Source organism: Aotus nancymaae, unplaced genomic scaffold, assembly GCF_030222135.1.
Source record: "Aotus nancymaae isolate 86718 unplaced genomic scaffold, 86718_ANA_hifiasm-v0.15.2.pri h1tg000031l, whole genome shotgun sequence".
Classification (NCBI taxonomy): Eukaryota; Metazoa; Chordata; class Mammalia; order Primates; family Aotidae; genus Aotus; species Aotus nancymaae.
In genome coordinates, this window is record NW_026988444.1 from 2,975,958 (window position 1) to 2,996,478 (window position 20,521).

General features: G+C 47.1%; 1 protein-coding gene across 6 annotated transcripts in view; it reads left to right on the forward strand.

Moving 5' to 3' along the window:
* Positions 1 to 20,521, forward strand: part of LRRFIP1 (LRR binding FLII interacting protein 1) — a 159,734-nt gene that overhangs the window by 81,559 nt on the left and 57,654 nt on the right. For 4 of the 6 annotated variants that reach the window (XM_064383393.1, XM_064383392.1, XM_012434122.3 and 1 more), the window contains exons 2-6: positions 6,505 to 6,591; positions 13,216 to 13,233; positions 16,728 to 16,775; positions 18,470 to 18,514; positions 19,703 to 19,753. In XM_064383393.1, the coding sequence (XP_064239463.1) occupies positions 6,505 to 6,591; positions 13,216 to 13,233; positions 16,728 to 16,775; positions 18,470 to 18,514; positions 19,703 to 19,753 (249 nt within the window). The remainder of the gene's footprint in view (positions 1 to 6,504; positions 6,592 to 13,215; positions 13,234 to 16,727; positions 16,776 to 18,469; positions 18,515 to 19,702; positions 19,754 to 20,521) is intronic. The other 2 variants (XM_012434125.3, XM_021676924.2) reach the window with 1 other exon arrangement.

The following is a 20,521-nucleotide window of genomic DNA, read 5'->3' on the forward strand; positions in this document are numbered from 1 at the left end:
TGGCTCAGGATGGGGATGGTGACTTCTTACGCAGCCTTCTCAAGGCCTCTCCAGCCTGGCTCCCGAGATGTCACACACGGGTCTGTGCAGCCCAGAGAAGACCCTGCAGTGGGAGAAGGGTCACGTTGATTGTCTGTCTCCTCAGCTGGCTTGTGGGGCAGGCACCTGGTAGAGGGGTCCCCCAGGGAGGTGCCCCCATAGACTTGGACTCCACAGCGGGCTCTGGGGCTGGCATCGAGGATGTGGCTGGGAGAGGCTGGCTGTCTTTTTCTCCGTTTGTTTCGGAGGCCCTGGGGGTCATACGTGTGCTTCCTCGTGTATTTTTAGATCTCTCATCACCGTCCGCACCACCTCCGTATCAGAGGGCTGTCAGATTCACATACAGTAAAATGAGACGCAAAAGTGCGACTCTGGAGTCCAGGCTTGGCTTTCTAGGACTAGTACAAGGAGGCAGGTTTGATAGTAAATGGAATCTTTTTTTCCCAGCCGTCCTCACCCTCAAAGACTATCTTGCTTTAAGACCCAGTTCCTGTAAAACCCTGTGGGGTCCTGCCCTGAACTGGAATGGTTCTGGACCAACAGTTGTGAGTGTTCCTGAGAAGCCAGGGAGCCTGGATCTTGTCAGGGGAGCTGGGGTCAGCTCCTCCCTCTGCTCCGTCTTCACCCGCAGGCAGCAGCAGGAACTGAGGGGCAGCGCTGTAAAACCCAGCAAGGTCACCTTCCAGCAGCAGAAAGCATGGGTTTGGGTTTTGGGGCTCTTTCATTTCCTTCCTCTCTTTCTTTCTTCTTAAATTTTTGCTATTTATTATGAAACATAGCAACTGTACCCAGCCATGCGTGGCCTGCTGCACAGCAGGGGCCCTTATCTTGAGTGAGCCGCATGCCAGGCAAGGAGGGGGCAGGGGGAGGGGCTTGTGGGAACCCAGATCTGGGGTGGGACTGAGCAAGGTTTAAAGAGCCCTGTGCCCCCACCACCCAGCCTCAACAATTGTTAGCTTGCAGCCATTTACACCTCACCCAGGTTATTTGAAGAGGAGTCAGAGGGAGATGATTTCCCTGCACTCTTAAATGTTTTAGTGTCTCAGCAAAGATCGTGTGGGCAGAGGAGGGAGGCTTCAGGGTGTAGGGCCCAGGAGCAGGGAGCGCTTGCTGTTTCCCTGTTGGCTCCTGTAGGGAAGGGACAGAGCAGCCCCCAGGGACCCTGGCGAGGGCCATGCCAAGAAGCCACTGGGATCCTGTTCTAATCTAATCAGTGGAGATGTGAGGAAAGAGTGATTCAGCCTGCAGGCCTTGTGGGGTACGTGCAGTCCTGTCTCCTGAGTTCTCTGAAGCCCCGTGCAGTGTTTGCTTTGTATCCTAAACTCCACGGCACCAGGCTTGATCCTCTGCAGCCCATCCGGATCCCGTCCCCGTGCTGGAGGCCGCCTCTCAGCTCGCTCTCCCCACCCCATACCTGCTCCCTGCATTTCAACCAGAGCCCTGTTTCTAAAACAACAGTCAGATTCCTCTGTGTTCTTAAAGCCCTTCAGTGGTTCTGAATTCTTTCAAGATGAGGTTCTAGATATGGAGACTGAGGGCGAGGGTCTGCACCCCAGACCACCACACTCCTCAGTACTGGCTCTTGGTCGCAGCTGCCCAGGCCCTGACTCCCTCCTCCTGTTTCAAGGTCCGGCTTAGGACTTTAGTCCTGCGGGGTTAGGTCAAGTTCCCCAGAGCAGCCCCCGCCCCCGCCCCACGTTTCTTCCCCCCATGTGGTCCTCATCGCATAGACGCTGTCTCCAGGTGCTTTGTCTGTGTCCTGGGAGACTGGGCACCCAACTGCATTGCGGAAATAGCTCCCACTGTCCCAAGCAGTGGTGCTGCGTGCATTCCTGTGGCCTCCTCGGGCCATGGTCCAGCCCACAGGCTACTCACAGGAAGTGACAGGATGTGTTTGGAAACTCTTTGAGCAGTCTGACGTGACTGTGGCCCATCATGAGATTTTATATTTTACAAAAGTGTCAGTTGGTGAAGGATTCGTCCTGCGCCACCGGAGCACGGACCTGAGGCTCCCCAGGCCCCGAGGACCCTGACTGCAGTCAGCACTCTCCCCGGCGACTCCGTAGTGATCAAGTCGCCGTGGTCACCTACTGTGCTCTGTCAAGCTGCTGTGCCATTCTTAGCAGCGTCTCTGTTTGGAGAAGAATTTTGTTGAAACTCTGCAGATTTTTTTTTTTCTTTTTTTTCCCCGAGACAGAGTCGCCCAGGCTGGAGTGCAGCGGTACAATCTCGGCTCACTGCAACCTCCACCTTCTAGGTTCACGCAGTTCTCCTGCCTCAGTCGCCCAGGTAGCTGGGATTACAGGTGCATGCTACCTCGCCCAACTAATTTTTTATATTATTAGTAGAGACGGGTTTGAACATGTTGGCCTGGCTGGTCTCAACTTCTGACCTCGTGATCTGCCCGCCTTCGGCCTCCCAAAATGCTGGGATTACAGGTGTGAGCCACCGTGCCAGGCCAACTCTGTGGATTTTCTTTCAGACATCTCAAGTGAGTGGCAAGAGTTATTCTGTGGCTAAGTGTGTAGTTTTGTGCTCATGAAGATGGTCATGCACAGGTTTTTTGCCAGTTTAAATGCTGGCTTATATATTTGTGGGTGTTTAGTTAGGCACATTCCAAGAATTTCCTGTAACTAAATTGCCGCTTCTGGTATTGCCAGCACTTTGTTTTCCACATGAGTCACGTGAGGATCGTAAGGAGTGTAGGTGTTCTAGAAGGCGGAGGTTGCAAGGATTTGGAATTGTATTCAATGACAAATGGATCTGCTCTCTGAATTGGAATGTAAGGTGGAGATCGCCACAGTTGACCTGTCTTGGAGGTGGGCTTGCTTGTGTCCTCATAAGGAATCGATTGTGTAACATGGTTCATCCGTGTGGTTCCTTTATCAACCCAAGCCCATGTGCCTCCCAGCAAAGGTCATTGCTTTTTAGTCTTTTAATGTCATTATCCCCAAGTGAGGGACAGGGTAGACAGACCTGTTAGGCTGAAGGCGGGCCATGTTGAGAACCTTTCCTGGGTGGAGGGCAGGCCCCCCAGGAGCAGCAGAGGTCTGACAGGGCATTGTTTTGGGGGCCTGCGAGTCTGGAGCGGGGACACCTGAGAGGGGCCCCCAGGTGGAATACTGCGTGCTCGGGTAAGTAAGTTCTCCAAGGACCTTTGGCCCAAGGCCCACAGAGCTAAGCTGTAGTAGGTTGGGAAGCTGGGCAGGCAGGTGGGGAAGTGGGTGGGCGTGCCGGTGCCTGGGACCCCGCTCAGCTCACAGAGATACTCTCCCTGTGAGAGCAGGAGTCACCTCAGACCTCCTCTCCTGTTAGTTATCTGCTAGTTGTGTAATAAATATCTGCAACTCAGTGGCTTAGAATAACACAGTTATGATCTCACAGTTTCTATGGTCAGGAGTCTGGGCACATTGGCCAGGCATACTGGCTCGTGTTGATAATCCCAGCACTTTGGGAGGCCGAGGCAGGTGGATGGCTTGAACCCAGGAGTTTGAGACCAGCCTGGGCAGCATGGCAAAACCCCATTTATACAAAAGATACAGAAATTAGCCGGGTATGGTAACACCCACCCTGTAGTGCCAGGTACTTGGGAGGCTTGAGGTTGAACCTAGGAGGTAGAGGTTGCAGTGGGCTGTGATCACGCTACTGAACTCCAGCCTGGGTGACAGAGGGAGACCCTGTCTCAAAGTTAAAAAAAAAAAGGAACCTGGACTCAGCCTCACTGGATCCTATGCCCAGGTCTCACAAGGCTATAACCAAGGCGTCTACCATTCTGGGGTCTTTCTGGAGTTCAGGCTCCTCTTCTGAGCCACATGTTTGTTGGAAGAATTCAGTTCCTTGTGGTTGTAGGACTGAGGCCACTGTTCCTGCTGGCGTCAGTCAGCCGAGAGCTGCTCTCAGCTCATCAAGGCCCCTCCCACTGGGCAGCTTGCTTTCTCGAGACCAGCAAGGATACTCTCCGACTTCTAGACCCTCTTTTAAAGGGCTTGCCTGATTAGGGCAGGCCCATAGGATAATCTGTCTTTTGAGCAAGGCAGTCAACTGATGAAGGATCTTAATTATTTTTTAATACTCTTTGCCATGTAACGCAGCCTAATCACCGTGGTGTCATCCATCACGCCCGCTGTCCCACACTCCGTGGGAGAGGGGTATGCGGGGCATGTACACCAGTGGTGGGGCCTTGGGGACCAACCCAGATTTGGCCAGCTGCACTTGTCTCTTCCTCTGTCCCCCTCTGGTGGCCCTTCCTTCTCCCAACCCTTTCTGCTTCCTTACATCTCACCTCTGCTCCCCTTCTTTTTCCCGCCTGGCCTACCTTCTCTTTTCCCAGCCCCTCCTTTGTTCCTCCATCGCCCCCGCCCCCCAAGCTGTGATGAACACTCAGGCTTAGAAACTGAGCCAGTGGCACAGAGCCACCTGCCTTCCCAGGAAGGGCTGCATTTGGTGTGGCCTTGGTCACTTTGCTGGCCCATTGGTAGGGCTGTAGGAGGGCACTCTAATGTCTTTCTTTCTCTGTCTCCTCCTTCTTTGCTAGATCTATAGACCCAAGAGGCCTTTCTTTTATTTGAAACAGGGTTTTACTCTGTCACCCAGGCTGGAGTGCAGTGACACAGTCACAGCTCACTGCAGCCTCAACTTCCCAGACTCCAGTGATCCTCCCACCTCAGCCTCCCCAGTAGCTGGGACCACAGGTGTGTGCTGCCATACCTGGCCAATTTTTGTGTGTTGGTAGAGATAGGGTTTTGCCATGTTGCCCAGGCTGGTCTCAAACTCTTGACCTCAAGAGATCCACCTGCCACAGCCACCCCAAGTGCTGGGATCCCAGGGCTGAGCTACCATGCTTTGCCTGGCCCCAAGAGAGCCTCCACACCATATAACATGGTCTTGGAAATTGAAAATGGCAACAAGGTATCAAGATTCTGATACAGTTGTGATTTTTGACACCCCTTGATTTCAAAGACATGGGGTGGGTTGATAAAGGCACCAAGGGAATAGAACAAATTCCTCATAAGGACACAAGCCAGCCAACCTCAAGACAGACCAAGTATGGCCAGTTTTCAACTTAGGTTAAAATTGAGAAAGAAGATACATCTGTAATACAGTGTAAGTCTAGGGTAGGAGAGATGGACGTCCCTGTCAGGACACACCCCCAGGCCAGGAGCTTGCTGGCCACCTCGGAAGTCCCATTTTAAGATCATCTAGGAGCTAGGTGTGGTGGTGTAGACCTGTATCCCAGCTACTCAGGAGGCTGAGGCGAGAGGGCTGCTGCAGCCCAGGAGGTCCAGGCTGCAGTGAGCTGGGATCACACCTGTGCACAGACACACACACTGCACGCCAGCCTGGGCGACAGGAAAAGACCCCATCCCCAAAAGAAAAAGAAAAAGAAAGGAAGAAAAAAAGGAAAAGATTACACAAGACAGCATCTGAAAACTGTTTATAGAACCACTGGTGGAAGGATTACAGAGGTATTCGCAAAAAAAAAAAAAAACTTAAGTAGAAAGAGGGTGGGGTTTGTTTGATACCAGAAAACCTGCGTTCAGTAACACTTATGCCATCGACCTCACTGGGCTGTTGCATCAGATGAAACAGTGAATAAGCATGTGGTTTCTAAAATGTTTGGGAAGTTGTTTGTAGAAACGGTTCAGATGCCAGGCTCAGTAGCCCTAGTGTCCATTCCTGCTCAAGCATTTGAAACATTCTCACAGAGCAGAATGTGGCAGAACAGCTGCAAGTTTAAAAATACTTATATGGAGGCTGAGTTTTTAATGCAAGGTAGGACTCCAACAGCTAGAGCCATTCTGCTGTGATCGTCATTGTCTCGGGAAAAGATGGGCTCCCAGCACGGCTGGGTTGAAGGGGAAGCTGAGGGCACGTGTGTGCTGAGAAGCAACTGGATGGGAGTTTGCTGGGGTTACAGTCCCAACTCCACACCAGCCAGCCCTGTGACCTCAGATGGGTCTGACCGCTTCTCCAGGCCTCCACTTTCTACTCTCTAAAGCGAGGGGTTGAACTGGAAACCTGGAGTAGCATGTAGCTGTTATCACTCCGCTCCATACATCTGTCGGAGCTCCAGAGGGAGGCTGACTGCCCAGCCCTGCCATTTACAGGCTGTGTGACCTCAGGCAAGTTACTTGCCCTCTCTGTGCCTTAGTTCCCTCATGTTTAAGCTGGGGATGGTAGCAGTCTCTGCCTAATGAGGCTGTTTTGAGGAGTGCATGGCATCGTATCCATAAAGCTCATAGAATAATGCCTGCCCAGCATGTGGAAAAGGCTTGATAAATGGTAGCAATTCTTATAAGTACTATTTCTATCGCTCCTGACCACCCTTTTACTCTGTGAGTCTGGAATTTATTGCTGTTCATCTGTTAAACTCTGAACAAGATTTTCTTTCAGCATCATCACTGCTGACCCTGCACTGGGAAGGTGCCCGTTGCTCTGTCTAATAAGATGTCCTGTCTCTTTCAGGCGGAGGCCCGGCTCGCCGCAAAACGGGCAGCACGTGCAGAGGCTCGCGAGATCCGCATGAAGGAGCTGGAGCGGCAGCAGAAGGAGGTAATGCTTGGGGCTTCTTGTTGGGTCTTTTCACAGTGATTTGCGTTTTGGGCCCAGCGTGCCAATGCAGGCACCTGCTGCTGCAGACGCACCTGGCTGTCTCACGCTGCTCACGGTCGGAGTGCGTTTGCGCCTGTGACTTCTGCCCAAGGTCGGGCTGGGAGTACACATGGCACAGATGCCAGGCGTGCCTGCTCAGACCTGCTGCCTCCTGAAAGGGCTTAGAAGCCTCTTGCCTGCAAAGATCATGCTTTCCAGCTGCGAGGAGCCAAAACGTGCAGGGTCTGAGCTTTAACGTCTAATTGTTGTATTAGAATCTAGATCCTCCGGATTAACATGGAAAAGAAGAACAGATCAATGAGTTTCTAAGCTGGCCAAATTATTTTATTTAAAAATATTTCCCCTGTGGTTTGTACAGTGTTGATCATGCACGGGCTGCAGATTTCAGCATATCTGGAGCCCGTGTGTGATAGAGAAGAATGAACATGATGGATGAAATAGCCAGGAAGAAACTCCCCCATGGGAAAATGGCTAGCAATGTGTTGACACACCTGCTCATGCCATTTGCAGCTTATTTTCATCATCTTGAGCTGGAGCCAGGAGTCATTTCTGACAGCATGAGGGCTCTTTAACTCACAGTTATGTTGTGACCTTTTCTGTGAGCTCAGAGGCATGGAAGCCGAGACCCCCTCAGTCTGTGTTCTCCCGTGGGCCATGCCCTGTGGGGCCAAGGGACCATCCATCCCGAGCCCACCCCCATGGGCTTTTCTTCTTAAGAAGATTTGATTTTATTTTGCTAGACAGAAGTAACCAGCTGCCTTCCCCAGGGTTGATTTTCATACACAGGTTCGTGTTTGGCTTGCATAGCCAAATTTTAAAAGGTGAGCCAGTGTTTAAAACCAGTGCGATTTCAGATAAAAATCTGAATTTCCAGATTCTCTTATGGTGGTTGTAGATTCTGCCATATTCCCAGCAAAGACCAAACCGGCCACATTCCCTGCAGGGGCGGGGCCCTGCCACCCGCCTGATATGCTCATTGCCCTCCGCTGCTGGGATTAGCCACTCTGGGTAGAAATCTGCAGGCAGAGGCTGTGCAGTGTCACCGAGCCCTGGGAACCATCCTGCACGCTCACGCTGTGGTATCCATAGTGGTTGCTGGAGGCCATTAGAAGGAATAGTGCTTTTATTCTGAACTGGTTTTTGAATATATATATCTATATGTTTTTTTGTTGTTGAGATGGAGTCTCGCTGTGTCACCCAGGCTGGAGTACAGTGATGTGATCTCTGCTCACTGCAACCTCTGCCTCCCGGGTTTAAGCAATTCTCATGTCTCAGCCTTTCAAGTAGTTGGGATTACAGGTGCACCACACCATGCCTGGTTAATTTTTGTATTTTTAGTAGAGACAGTGTTTCACCATGTGAGCCAGACTGGTCTCAAACTCCTGACCTCAAGTGATCCTCCCGCTTTGACCTCCTGGGCTCCCAAAGTGCTGGGATCACAGGTATAAGCCACCACACCTGGCTTAAATATATATATTTTAAATGACAAAATCTCAAGTGCTTTTTCACACTGCCCGGTGCCAGTTTTTCTGTAGAATGTGTCTGTCCCTATCTCAGTGGACACTTTCAAGTTCCTCGTGTGCAGGACACTGCTGGCCCCTTCCGTCTGTTTTAGAAACTGAATGGCAGCAGGCCAGTAAGGTGGTTAATTCGGCGGGCAGTCGCCACCGGTTCTTGGAACATATCACTGTGTGAGCAGACGGCTGCCTCATTCTCTAGAGCCAAAAGCCACCCCCTCTGGCTACTGTGTGGCATTCCAAGGCTTATCGGGTTTTAACCCACTTCTCCTGGCTTCCCAATACGGCCCCAGTCTTTTATTATTATTATTATTAAGGTCATAAAAGAGTTGTAAAAAGAATTTCCTGAAGTATTTTGTTTCTCTGCCAGGCTTCGCCCGGTTGGTGGGACCGTAAGGCCCCTGCCTGCCCTGTTCATACCTCCTGTGTCTCGGCTGTGTTGTTACAGCAGAGCCAAGGACCCAGAGGATGCACTTGACCGTGAAACTGTGGGTGGGCCCTGCCCAGCTTTCAGGATGGTGTCTGTCATCATTTCATCATTTTTCTCATGTACAGTAGATATAAGGAAAGTTACTTTCATCAATAATACAAATGTGGAATATCTACAAAATCAAGGTGAAAAAATACTTATGTACATAGTACATACTCTACTATATGTATGTACATACACATCTATCTTCTAAATTAAACATTTAGATGAAAACATATTGATTGTATTCTTCCTTTTTTTTTTTTTTTTTTTTTGAGACAGAATCTTGCTCTGTCACCCAGGCTGGAGTGCAGTGGTGTGATCTTGGCTTACTGTAGCCTCCCTCTCCTGGGTTCAAGCAATTCTCCTGCCTCAGACTCCTGATTAGTTGGGATTACAGGTGCCTGCCATCATGCCTGGTTAATTTTTTGTATTTTTAGTAGAGACAGGATTTTACCATGTTGGCCAGGCTGGTCTCGATCTCCTGACCTCAGGTGATCTGCCTGTCTTGGTCTCCCAAAATGCTTGGATTATTGGCGTGAGCCACCGCACCCAGCCCATATTATATCTTAATTATGGATGGAACTGATTTAAATATATACATATTGAGATAAGCAGCTTGTTACAAAGTTGTTGGGCAAAAGTTCTTGATTTAAAAAGTAACTAAGATGAATTAAGGCAAGAAATCATCTATTTGAATGGCCTCCTTTAAAAGCAAAGCATCCCTTTATTCCTTTGAGTCAAAGGAACCCCTCTTCTGTTGCATTTTAGTTGTACAACGTAAGAGCAATCTGTTGCTGGACTCCCACATCTCTGTTGTAATATTCCAAGCCACACAAAAAGAAAATTAAAAATAATCCGAGTGGTGGCATGCACCTGTAGTCCCAGCTATGCAGGACACTGAGGCAGAAGCATTGCTTAAGCCCAGGAGCTTGGAGTAATGGTCGTGCCTTGATTGTCCCTGTGCATAGCCACTGCACCCCAGCTGGGGCAACATAGTGAGACCCCCATCTCTTTCAAAAAGTCAAAAAATAATAAGTAGTTGCTACTCCAGATGGGAAACCAAGCCTTTGTCATTTTATTTTAGTATCTTAAGAAAGGGGTGCGGAGCAGCCCTCGTTGGTGCCTCTGATGAGCACGGGCTTTGCGGAGAACATCCGATAAGATCTGGGAAGTCTGATGTAGAATGCTGCGGCTTGCCCTCTTCAGCACGCGTTCAGGTGTCATTTGCTTAGTTGGTCACATTCGAATTTTGAAATTCTTCTCCCTACAGCATGCTTTTATCATAAAGATATTTCAGGGGGTCACAGGAGCCAAAATGTCTCATCCTGTTGCAAATTCCATGGAACGTTCACCACTAAGAGTGGTGGTTTTGGTGTGTGCTGTCAGACAGCAGGGACTGGAGGAGGGTGTGGTGTCCCTTGCGGGCAGCACCTTTGGCCATCGTCACCTTTTGCACAGTCCTCTGTGGATCCGCAGTCTCGGCTGTCTCATCACTGAGGCCTGCACTTCCGCAGTCACGACCGTGGCTTTCGGCTGTGACACAAGGGGGACGTCGTGGGTGCCACTGCAGACTCCTGCCTGGGGTTGGTCACAGACCAGGACCCAGAGCCACCTGAACTTACCAGGTTGTGGAACAAGAGCCTGGGAAGGTGGGGGACGTGTCAGGAGGGGCAGAGAAATGAACATAGCCTAGACGGTGAGTGGGGACAGCAAGTGAAACAGCTCTACAGAGGGGAAGCCACTCTTTGTGGCAGCAGAGGATGGACGTGGCAGATGGGAAGCTGCCCTGGAAGGCAGCAGCCAGACAGGGAAGGGCCGGCCCAGTCAGCCCAACGAAGCAAGGGCTCCTAACCATGGCAACTGTGCCTGCGTGAATTTCCGGTCTTTGCAAGATGACAGCATTGTTGTTTAAAGTTTATGTCTGCTTCTTCTAAAAAGGTATTGAAAGATCTTCTATAAGAGAGAGGTGTATTTTGTGACTAGTCAGAGAAGCCTGGGGCGGGGGGACATCCCAGAGCCCCTGCCATATGGCAGAGCTAGGCTAGGGGCTGTCACCTGCTGACGGTGATGGACATCTTCACGAACTTTACAGGTGAGAAAAACAGGACTTAGGGAGATAGACAGTTCCCGAATCTAACAAAATGACCAAGCCAAGATTCAAACTGGAGCTGACCAGATGCAAAGCCAGTGGTCTTCCTAGCACACCCCTCTGTCTCAAAATCAGTCATGTAACCAACACTAAAAACAAGTCAGAGGAGGATGGAGTGAATCTGTGGACCATGGGGTTGAAGTTAGTGTTGAGGATGCTGGCAACCACAGCCAGCGGGGAATAGAATGATCCACATAATTCTGGTCACTTTCCAAGTGGAAGCATGCCTTGAAAAAGAAGGTTGTCCTTGGTGCTGAATTTGAGGCACAGTAATATGAAACATAAAATAGACAATTTTGTTAGAATTATCTAAAATACAGAAGCAGTAGCTGTTCATCTAGCTGTGCCTTTATTTGACCCAAAGGGTGGGATAGAGGATAGGAGGATTGTACACGTGTGTGTGTACAAGTTTGTGTGCATGTGTGTGCGTGTGTGTACCTGTGTGGGTCTCTGTGTGTACATGTGCACGTATGTGTGTGTGCATGTGTGGATCCATGTGTGTGCATGTATGTGTGCATGTGTGTGCAGGCTCATGTGTGTGCATGTGTGTGTGCGCGTGTGTGGGTTCGTGTGTGCATATGCATGTGTGTGAATGTTCATGTGTGCATGTGTGTGTGTGTGCTGGTTCATGTGTGTGCATATGCCTGTGTACGTGTGCGGGTTTGGGTGTGTGCCTGTGCGTGTGTACATGTGCGGGTTTGGGTGTGTGCATGTGCGTGTGTACGTGTGCGGGTTTGTGTGTGCATGTGCCTGTATGCAGGTTCGTGTGTGTGCATGTGCGTGTGTGCAGGTTCATGTGTGTGCGTGCGTATGTATGCATGTGTGCGCATGCACGTGTGTGGGTTCGTGTGTGTGCATGTGTGTGTGCACACACATGAGCATCTGTGTATGCATCCAGAAGGAAGAGAGTCCAGCTGGTGGGGTCTGAGCTTGCAGGTCTTCAGCCCATGCCTGGAGGATTTGGAAGGTGCACCCGCCACCTCCCTCACACACTGTATATCACGGCTCTGGGCCTGGCTATTATTAGAACCAGCGAACACAATTTGAGGTTATACCATCTGGTAGCTTGGGGCACTGGCATTTTAAATTGTTGATTAAGGGGAAATGAATACATTTTGGAAGACCAGTGTTTAAAGTGTAGGGTTGATATTTTGGTGTAAAAATTGAGAAACCTGATCCCTGTTTTCATCTGGGTCACAAGCCATTCCATATGCGTGCATCTGAGCAGGCTAAGGGTTTTCTCGAGGGGGCTGCTCTGAGAATGCTGAGAAGGTCAGGAAGCTGACCGGGTTGGTGTCCCCCAAGGGAAGCATGGAGCGTGTACAGAGAGGGGAGGTGGCAAGGAGACACCAGTGTCAGGGGCAGCCCTGTCGCCACAGCATTATCAGACCTCCAGGCCAGCTCCCGCCCACCTGGAATGGTTCTTTTCAGCAATGGTGAGAACCCACTACAGTGTACTCTAGCTGTGTTCCAGGGACTGTTTAAAAGGATATGAGCTTCTTTTTAATGGATTTATTAGGGGAGAATAATGGACATGTGCTTGGGAAATTCAAGTGAACCTTGAACTTCTTAGGGAGAACCTATACTGATAGGAAAAAAATGGCGATCAGGGGTGTCCCTTTTCTTGCTGCTGACTGGATAAACATTTTGGCTGGAGATGCTGTTTCTTACAGTCATAATGTTGGATATGTTCACGTGTTCACCATATAAGACTAGAAATGCCAACTTCCTGGTCTTGCAGTTTGGGCAGTACCTTGGATAATGCCTGATATGATCAATGTTTTAATAAATGAATGAATGAATTTGAGTAGCTGTCTCAGTTTTATCTAGTGAGTACTACAAAATTAAGAGAAACCTCCAAAGCAAATGAATATGTCAATGTATCATAATAACCTCTTTTAGGAATATTTCTGTTATATTCTAATGATCACTCTATTTAGCTGGAATATTCCTGGTATTCTGTATGTGTCTGTGTGAATCAAAACATCAAAGCCTCTTTCTTCATTATTTGTGAATTTGACCAGTTAACTTTCCAATTAAGTTTCTGCACTTTTTGGTTAAACTTTTATTACTACAAAAATAAATTTTGAATTAAAGCTGAAGGAAGAAGTTTTTCTCATTGATGGCAATGGGTTATACAGACTTCTGTTTTAGAATAATAGCAGTATTTTTGGTAGAGATTCGTGTGGGTATGCCCCTGTTTTACCAGTGTATCTCAAATGGAACGTAAAGTAAGTGATAAAATTACAAACCCTTGTCAGTGGGACCTCACATGTTTTCTTATTCACCTTTTACTGGTATTCGGTGTTTCTTTCCCAGTATGGCTTTGATTCATATGCCTAGTTACTTACAGAACCTTTCATTCTGATGTTACTGCTTCTGTCATTGGATTTTATATTTCTTTTTTCTTTTGTCCTTCTCTACAGATCTATCAGGTCCAAAAGGTAGGCTCTTCCTTCTTTATTTCCTAACTTGCATGGACTGTTTTTTTCCTTACCAAGGGCCTGGTCACCTTTCAGAAATAACACCTTGCATTGAAGATAACACAGAAGTTCTTACTGTTTATTTTACTACTTTGTGTATGAATTTGTTTGAACAAGAATGACTAGATCCTCATCCTACCGCACTCAGAGCAGCAGTCAGATGCATTTCTGTGTACTGAATGCTTTGCTCATCTGCATTTTCCTCTGGAAATTTAAAAATTGTTTCTTTGAGAAGAAAAGTAATTCTAAGGCAAGATAAAGTTATATTTCAGAATTTAGATAGCCTTCTGAAATTTTGTATTGAAAGGAAAAGATGATTTTATTAGAAAACTTTAAAAAATATCCATGAAAATCACCACATATCAAGAGATTATTAGATATGGACTTAAAAATCTAAGTAAAAAAACGATGATATGAAATGAACCTGCCGTTCATCCCTAATGCTCAGAGATCATAAAATAACGCACCTCTCTGTTTCCTAGTATTTTGTAGAAGCAGCTGAGGTTTAGAAGTAAAAACACTGGGCATGCCAGACAGAAAATAAAGACAATCACGTCAGCGATTCAAGATCTAGCAAAAATGATGTCAGAAGTGAGCGAGTTCCGAGAATTTATGGAATTTGCATACAAGGGAGTCTTTCCCATAAATGAATTCAGTTTGATATTTACAACATCTGTGATAGTTTCCTTTTATAAATTTATTTAGTTTCTAGATGAACAGCAACTGTATTTTTCTCTTAGAGTGGATAAGAAAATCAGAATAAGATCACTTAATGTTGGAGATTAGAGCACGCAGGCCCCCAGAACGCAGGGGCGGAAAATTTAAGAGCCTGTTGTGTTAGATTCCTGTGCTCGATGACAAATCGCCTTCCCCGCGGGTACCCTGCACTCTGCATAGCTACTGTCCCCAAGAGTGCAAAGAAATGTGTTAAGTAGATGCCAGAATTTGTTGTGCTTGACTAGTGTTTCTAGGGCCCAGGTATAGAAATGATATTGCAGCTGGAGTTCCTCATCGTCCTCAGCGAGCCTCAGGAAGAACTGGACAGGTGGAAGGGCAGGCAGGAGCCCTCCCTGTAGCTGACACAGCGGGACGCTGTCTTGCAATGCCTGGAAGAGGGGCTCTCACTGGTCATTTCCACTTGTATTCATGCCTTTCTTGTGCTACGTCACATTATTTTGTTTTTACTAAAGTGCCAGGTATACATTGTGAGAACTTTGTCAGAATGTGAATTTGTGTAGAACGTGAAGCTGGAGGGGGCCCCCGAAGTCCGCGGCAGAAGAGCAGAGGCACAGTTTTCTAGTAAAGGTGTGCCAAGGGAGGGGAAGGCTTTCCTCACGACTGAGATGTCTGGGGAGGAGAGGAGGCGGTGATCGCTCCTCCGGCCCAGCCAGCTGCCCTGTGGAACAGTTTCTCTAGAATCAAGGCTATTTCTGAAAGTCAAGCCCCTTTTGCAGTAGAGTGGCTCCCGCTTCCCGCTGCATGGCTTCACCGGCTCTGGCTCATGGTAGAGATTTACATTTGAAATGTTTGCCCTCCTGGACTTGTGCTGGTGCTGCTGGCTAACCCGCGAACTGCTAATCACACTTGCTGTTACTAGGGGCGTTCTCTCGCCAGGGAGTGACATGGAAATACAGCTGCTGTGGTTACTTATAAGGCCTCCCATGAATGAGGTGAATGATTTTCAATCCTGGTTCTTTATCATGAGAAGAGCAAGATAGAGTGTGTGGATATAATGGGACCAAAACAAAATCTGTGAAAACAGAAAAACTGACAGTACAGATTTCTTTTGGAATTTAAATGATTTTATTGTGAATGTATATAGCCCCCATCCTTCTACAAACACTGTTCTTCCATCTTTTTAGTTAAGCCAAGAGATAAGTGAGGGGTGATGGCATCATATTTTACTTGTGGAAAATCTAGAACTTGACAGGTGCTAACATTAATTGAATGCAAAGTAGCTTTAAGCTGATGCATTTCTCTGACATTGAAGATAAAACATGACTTTGGAATATGTTTGCTTTTATTTCCTTTCTGAATTTATATTCCAAGGGAACAGCTTAGAGAAAAAGATATGGCTCATGGGTTTTTTTTTTGTTCTAGAGTTCAGTATTAGTGAATTTTTAAAAACATTGTTAAATTCTCCCTCCTAATTTTTGCTCTGCAAATTTTCTACTTACCGCCATCTCTAAGAGAAAGAGGTAAAACCATCTGAGAGCTGAGTATTTTTAAACCTGGCCACCCTTCAAAATGAAACTGAACCAACCATAGCAACAGCATGTTACGGTTATTGTAAAACAATTTCATAAATGCTCTTGTATTTCTAACGTCTGATTTTTCTCCTGATTATAAGATTTTAATGTATAAAGAGAAAACTCACATCTGCGTTATAATAATACAGAAGCTGGGTTAGTTGTTGCTTGATTTTCTTACTGGAAATTAAATAAAAAGGAGAAAAGCAAAGCCCTATTATTTGAGCCCATGAGCTGGGTCCCCCCTACCTTTGGGATTCCCAGATTCAGGGACAGCAGTAGCTGTTGTGAGTCGCTTTTCTCATTCTAACTTGGACCGCTGAGCAAGATAAAAACATGCAGGTATGGGAACAAGCAAGCTTGTCCGACCCGCGGGCCACAGGCAGCCCAGGACAGCTGTGAATGCAGCTGAACTTTCAAATTCGTAAACTTTCTTAAAACATTATGAAATTTTTTTGCAATTTTTTTAAGCTCATCACCTATTGTTCGTGTTAACGTATTTTATGTGTGGCCCAAGACACTTCTTCTGGTGTGGTCCAGGGAAGCCGAAAGATTGAACACCCCTGAGCTAACAATCTCCAGACATACATAACTTGTGGGTCTACATAATTTTCTTCCTGTATGAAGACCTCTTCTGTAGGTGTCTGCCAGTCATCTCTCCACCCATGCTACAAAGACATCAAAGTCAGTGAATTCTCACAGGCCTAGACTCAGCATAGACATCAGGCAGCTGGAATAAGTGTCAGGACTCAGTTTCTCCCCTTGTCCTCTCAGTTTCTCTGATGTCCCAACACAGGAATGGCTCTGAGCTTTTGCTTCTCTTAGAAGGTGTTTTATTCTTCTATCACCTTTGCTTTGAAGGCACCAGCAGCCTGTCAGAGGGGCGTGAAGGCTGCCGGGCCGGCTTTACCGCCCTGCTCTCCGCTGAGGCCCTTCACCCAGGGGAGCTTCGTCCTGGGCTCTCTTGCCTTGCTGGGATGGAGTGGGCGGGGAGGGTCTCTTCACAGCTTACAGCCTGCACGACTGCACGGGTGGCGGCTCCCTGCGTAGGAGCCAAGCGTGTTGCTGACTGCTTTGCCTTGGCATGTTACCTTCACCACACGGCTGGATGGCGGTTTGGAAATGCATGTCAGAACAGTGCCTTAGACAATTGCCTTTTTAAAAAATTTCACTTCTTGCCTAATTTTCTTTCCCTTCTGTCTGTAGAAATATTATGGGCTGGATACAAAATGGGGTGACATCGAGCAGTGGATGGTAGGCCTCGAATATAATTTTGTTTTTACCCTTCTCTCCCCCCTTCAATACGATGTTGAGACTTAAATGGTTTATAATGTAATTCTTGTGCAGTTTAATTATGTAGATAGATTCCTATTGCACCATAATTTAATACTGAGAGATTTTCTTCCGGAGGTTTCTGCATCTGGTCTCTGTTTATATCCCCAAACGCAGCCTGCTTAGAAACGGTCGTGGCCAGGCATCTGGTCCTGCCTGTTTAGTAGCCACTGACTGCTGCTGTCTCCTGGCCTGCAGTCCGGGGAGGTCTCCACTCCACGACCACAGCCACCCTGATCTCCTCAGGCACAGGGCTCTCCACCAGGACTCAGGCTGGGCATGCGCCCCTGGCTTGAGAACTTTCCAGAGAGCATTCCCATTGGCATCGCAGCTCCCCAGGCTCTGGTTGGAACCTCAGAGGTACATTATGCTCCATTTCCTTCACTCATGATTGCGACCAGCTGCCCCGTCACCCTCACTTAGACTTTCTCTGCATTTGCTGTCTTCATCTTATCCGCTGTGCCTGCTGAAACCACTGGTCTTTGGTAAGAAAATTCCTTTACCTTCTCCACCTGCTTCCTAGAGCAGCCCCTCTGCCTTCCTGGGAATGGAGAGCTAGCTCGCCCCTGATGATACTCCTGTCCTTCTGGCCTTCTCAAGAAGCTGCGGCGCCCACAGAGGGAGGCTGCGGAAGGGGGACAATCTGTGTGCTCTCCGCTGGTCCCAAGAGAGCATGGCCTGACCCTTCTCATTATTCATCTACCTGAGTCCTTCCACCTCTTCCTGTCCCTTTTGCTTTAGTGCCTGGCCCTGTGGACATCATCACATGCTTTTAGCAGTTGAGAACTTGGCCAGGATGGAAATGTCCTATTAAATGTTCCTCATACATAAAGTAATCTAAGGAAGATCCAAGATTATCTCCTAACATCTTATGTACTGGGTATAATAGAGGTTCATTCTTCAAATACGAAGAGCACACACTTAGTCTAGTGAGAAAATGATTACATTCAGCCTAGGAAAACCATCATTTTAGGCTTACATGACATAGATGTATTTTTATCAAATCTTAAGACATTTCTATCCACAGGTATGGTGATATAGGAAAGAGAAAAAAAGAAAAATTTTAAAAATCTTGTCATTGTTTAAAATTGTATCATTGTTTTATATACCACTGAGAAAGAAAAAATGCTAATTTTAAGCAACACCCCAGCTTCAGAGATGTCTAGGTGTAGAAAAACTGTGTGTGTCTGTGAGTCCACAATATATAGTAGAAGGAGTGACATCCTTTTCGGATATTTTGTGGAAATGATTTATCTTCTGATTCCCAAAGAGAGTAAGGTCCTGAAAGTAAGGGGAAAACTAGATTGATTTAAATGGACCAGATGATAGAGGTTAGAAAAAAGCTGGACCCAGCTTCTGCCCCAAACACACTGTTTTTACAACAAAAATGAAATATGCCAGTTTGTGTGCTTAAGAACCTCCCACCCCAGAAGAAAACGTTTTTATCCACGGGTTTAATTGAAGCCTTTAAACGAATGCAAAAAAAGTACTGATTTGACATTTGGATCAGGACTGCTGTATTATGTTGCAATGGGACTGCCTAAGCCTTTTAAAACACTTCTCCTGGTCCGTCTGTCTCTAACCTTCTCATACCATTTCCTCCATTGCTTTGGTAGGAAGACAGTGAGCGCTACTCTCGTAGATCCAGAAGAAACACATCGGTTAGTACCATGTTCATTCATTACTTAGGCACTTTGATTGAATTCTACTTTGTACTTGCATTGGCTAAAGTATATATAATACATATAATCTCTTAATGATGATATCATCTCTTAAAGAAATTAATACTGTTAATAATAGAATACTGATATTATTACCTAAGTAAGACTATGAACTCAGCTTTTAGCATTTTGAACCAAATTTGGTAAGGAGAGTATGTTTGAGAAATTTTTGAGTATTAATATATTCATGACAGTTGTAGTGCTTTTTATGCCATTGAATAACCATAAATAATTTGCATAGTAATATACACCAATGCTGTGTATTTATATTACCTGTGAGAGAAAGAATGCTACTTGGATGAAATTCCTTTTTTTTTTTTTTTTGAGATAGAGTCTTGCTCTGTCACCCAGGCTGGAGTGCAGTGGTGCAATTTTGGCTCACTGAACCTGGAGCCTCCCAGGTTCAACAATTCTCATGCCTCAGCCTCCCAAGTAGCTGGGATTACAGACACGCACCACCACACCCGATTGACTTTTGTATTTTTAGTAGAGGTGGAGTTTCCCCATGTTGCCCAATCTGGTCTCGAACTCCTGGGCCCAAGCGATCCTCCTGCCTTGGCCTCCCAAAGTGCTGGGATTACAGGCATGAGCCACCATGCCTGGCCCTGAAATTACTTGTTTTTTTGAGACGGTGTCTTGGCCTGTCACCCAGGCTGGAGTGTAGTGGTGCAATCTTAGCTCACTGCAAACTCTATGTCGTGGGTTCAAGTGATTCTCCTGCCTCAGCCTCCTGAGTACCTGGGATTACAGGCATGCACCATGACACCTGGCTAATTTTTGTATTTTCAGTAGAGACTGGGTTTTGCCATGGTGGCCAGGCTGGTCTTGAACTCCTGACCTCAAGTGATCTGCCCACCAGGGCCTCCTGAAGTGCTAGGATTACAGGCATGAGCCACCTCACTTGGCCCTGAAATTACTTTAAATCCATATTGCCCATAAGCAGACAGAGATGCACAAAGCCCATGTTGTGGGGGACCTAGTCTCGTGTCCGCTGCGATGTCCAGGGCGGCTGTCCCCTCACTGCTGTCGGGTGGGGTCAGTCGCCAGCATCCCCCCGAGCATGGGCACTGGTTCTTCAAGTGTGTTGTGTGATCACTTCACGGTTGTTCTCGTCCTTTCTTTTAATAGGCTTCTGATGAAGACGAGCGCATGTCAGTGGGTAGTCGTGGAAGCCTGAGGGTCAGTAACCAGAATGATCGAATTTGCATGGCACGGTTTATGGTCCAAGCCCTTTACTTCCTCATCCCCACGTTCAGATTTCTTCTCCATTATCCCCATAGTATAATAGTCAATATTTAACTGATGGGATGCTTACTTAAAGTCAGATCAATGGGGAATGTTTCTTTGTTGCCATAGAGAGGTTATTAATATGCGTAGGCACGTTGGTTGCTTGTTTCTTTCTTCTGAGATGAAGTCATCTTTTTTCAATGCCCGTCCACATCACAAAGCTCCCAAGCCTTGATTAGCACAGTCGTCTCAGCACTTTGGTGTTCCACAGGAACGCAAAGGTGCACCCACCCTTCAGTAAGTCTGTATCCACTGACGCATGCTCCTGGTAAAATCGGAGGCTCCATTAAAGTAGCTGTAAGTTAATTATTATTCAGCAATGTTTTCGCATAGCCACTCTAGACTGCCGGGTGGAAACCCGGACCAGGACATGATCTGGAAGACCTGCCTTCAGCTGCTTTTCCTTGTATCAATTATAATTAGATCTCTTCACCACTGCCAGGCTTAATGGTTAATCAACACAAATATGGACTTTTCCTTAAACATTCCAGAAACCTTAATAATTATACTTGAAAAAAGTTTGAGCTTTGGGGGAAGTAAGATAGAAAAACTCCGTTTTTCTCAGTTTCTGAGCATGTCCATTTTTTTTACCACAGGATGGAAATGATATCTCACCACTAGTGATAAATAAGTCTCAAAGCAGCCACTCCGTTTTAGTAA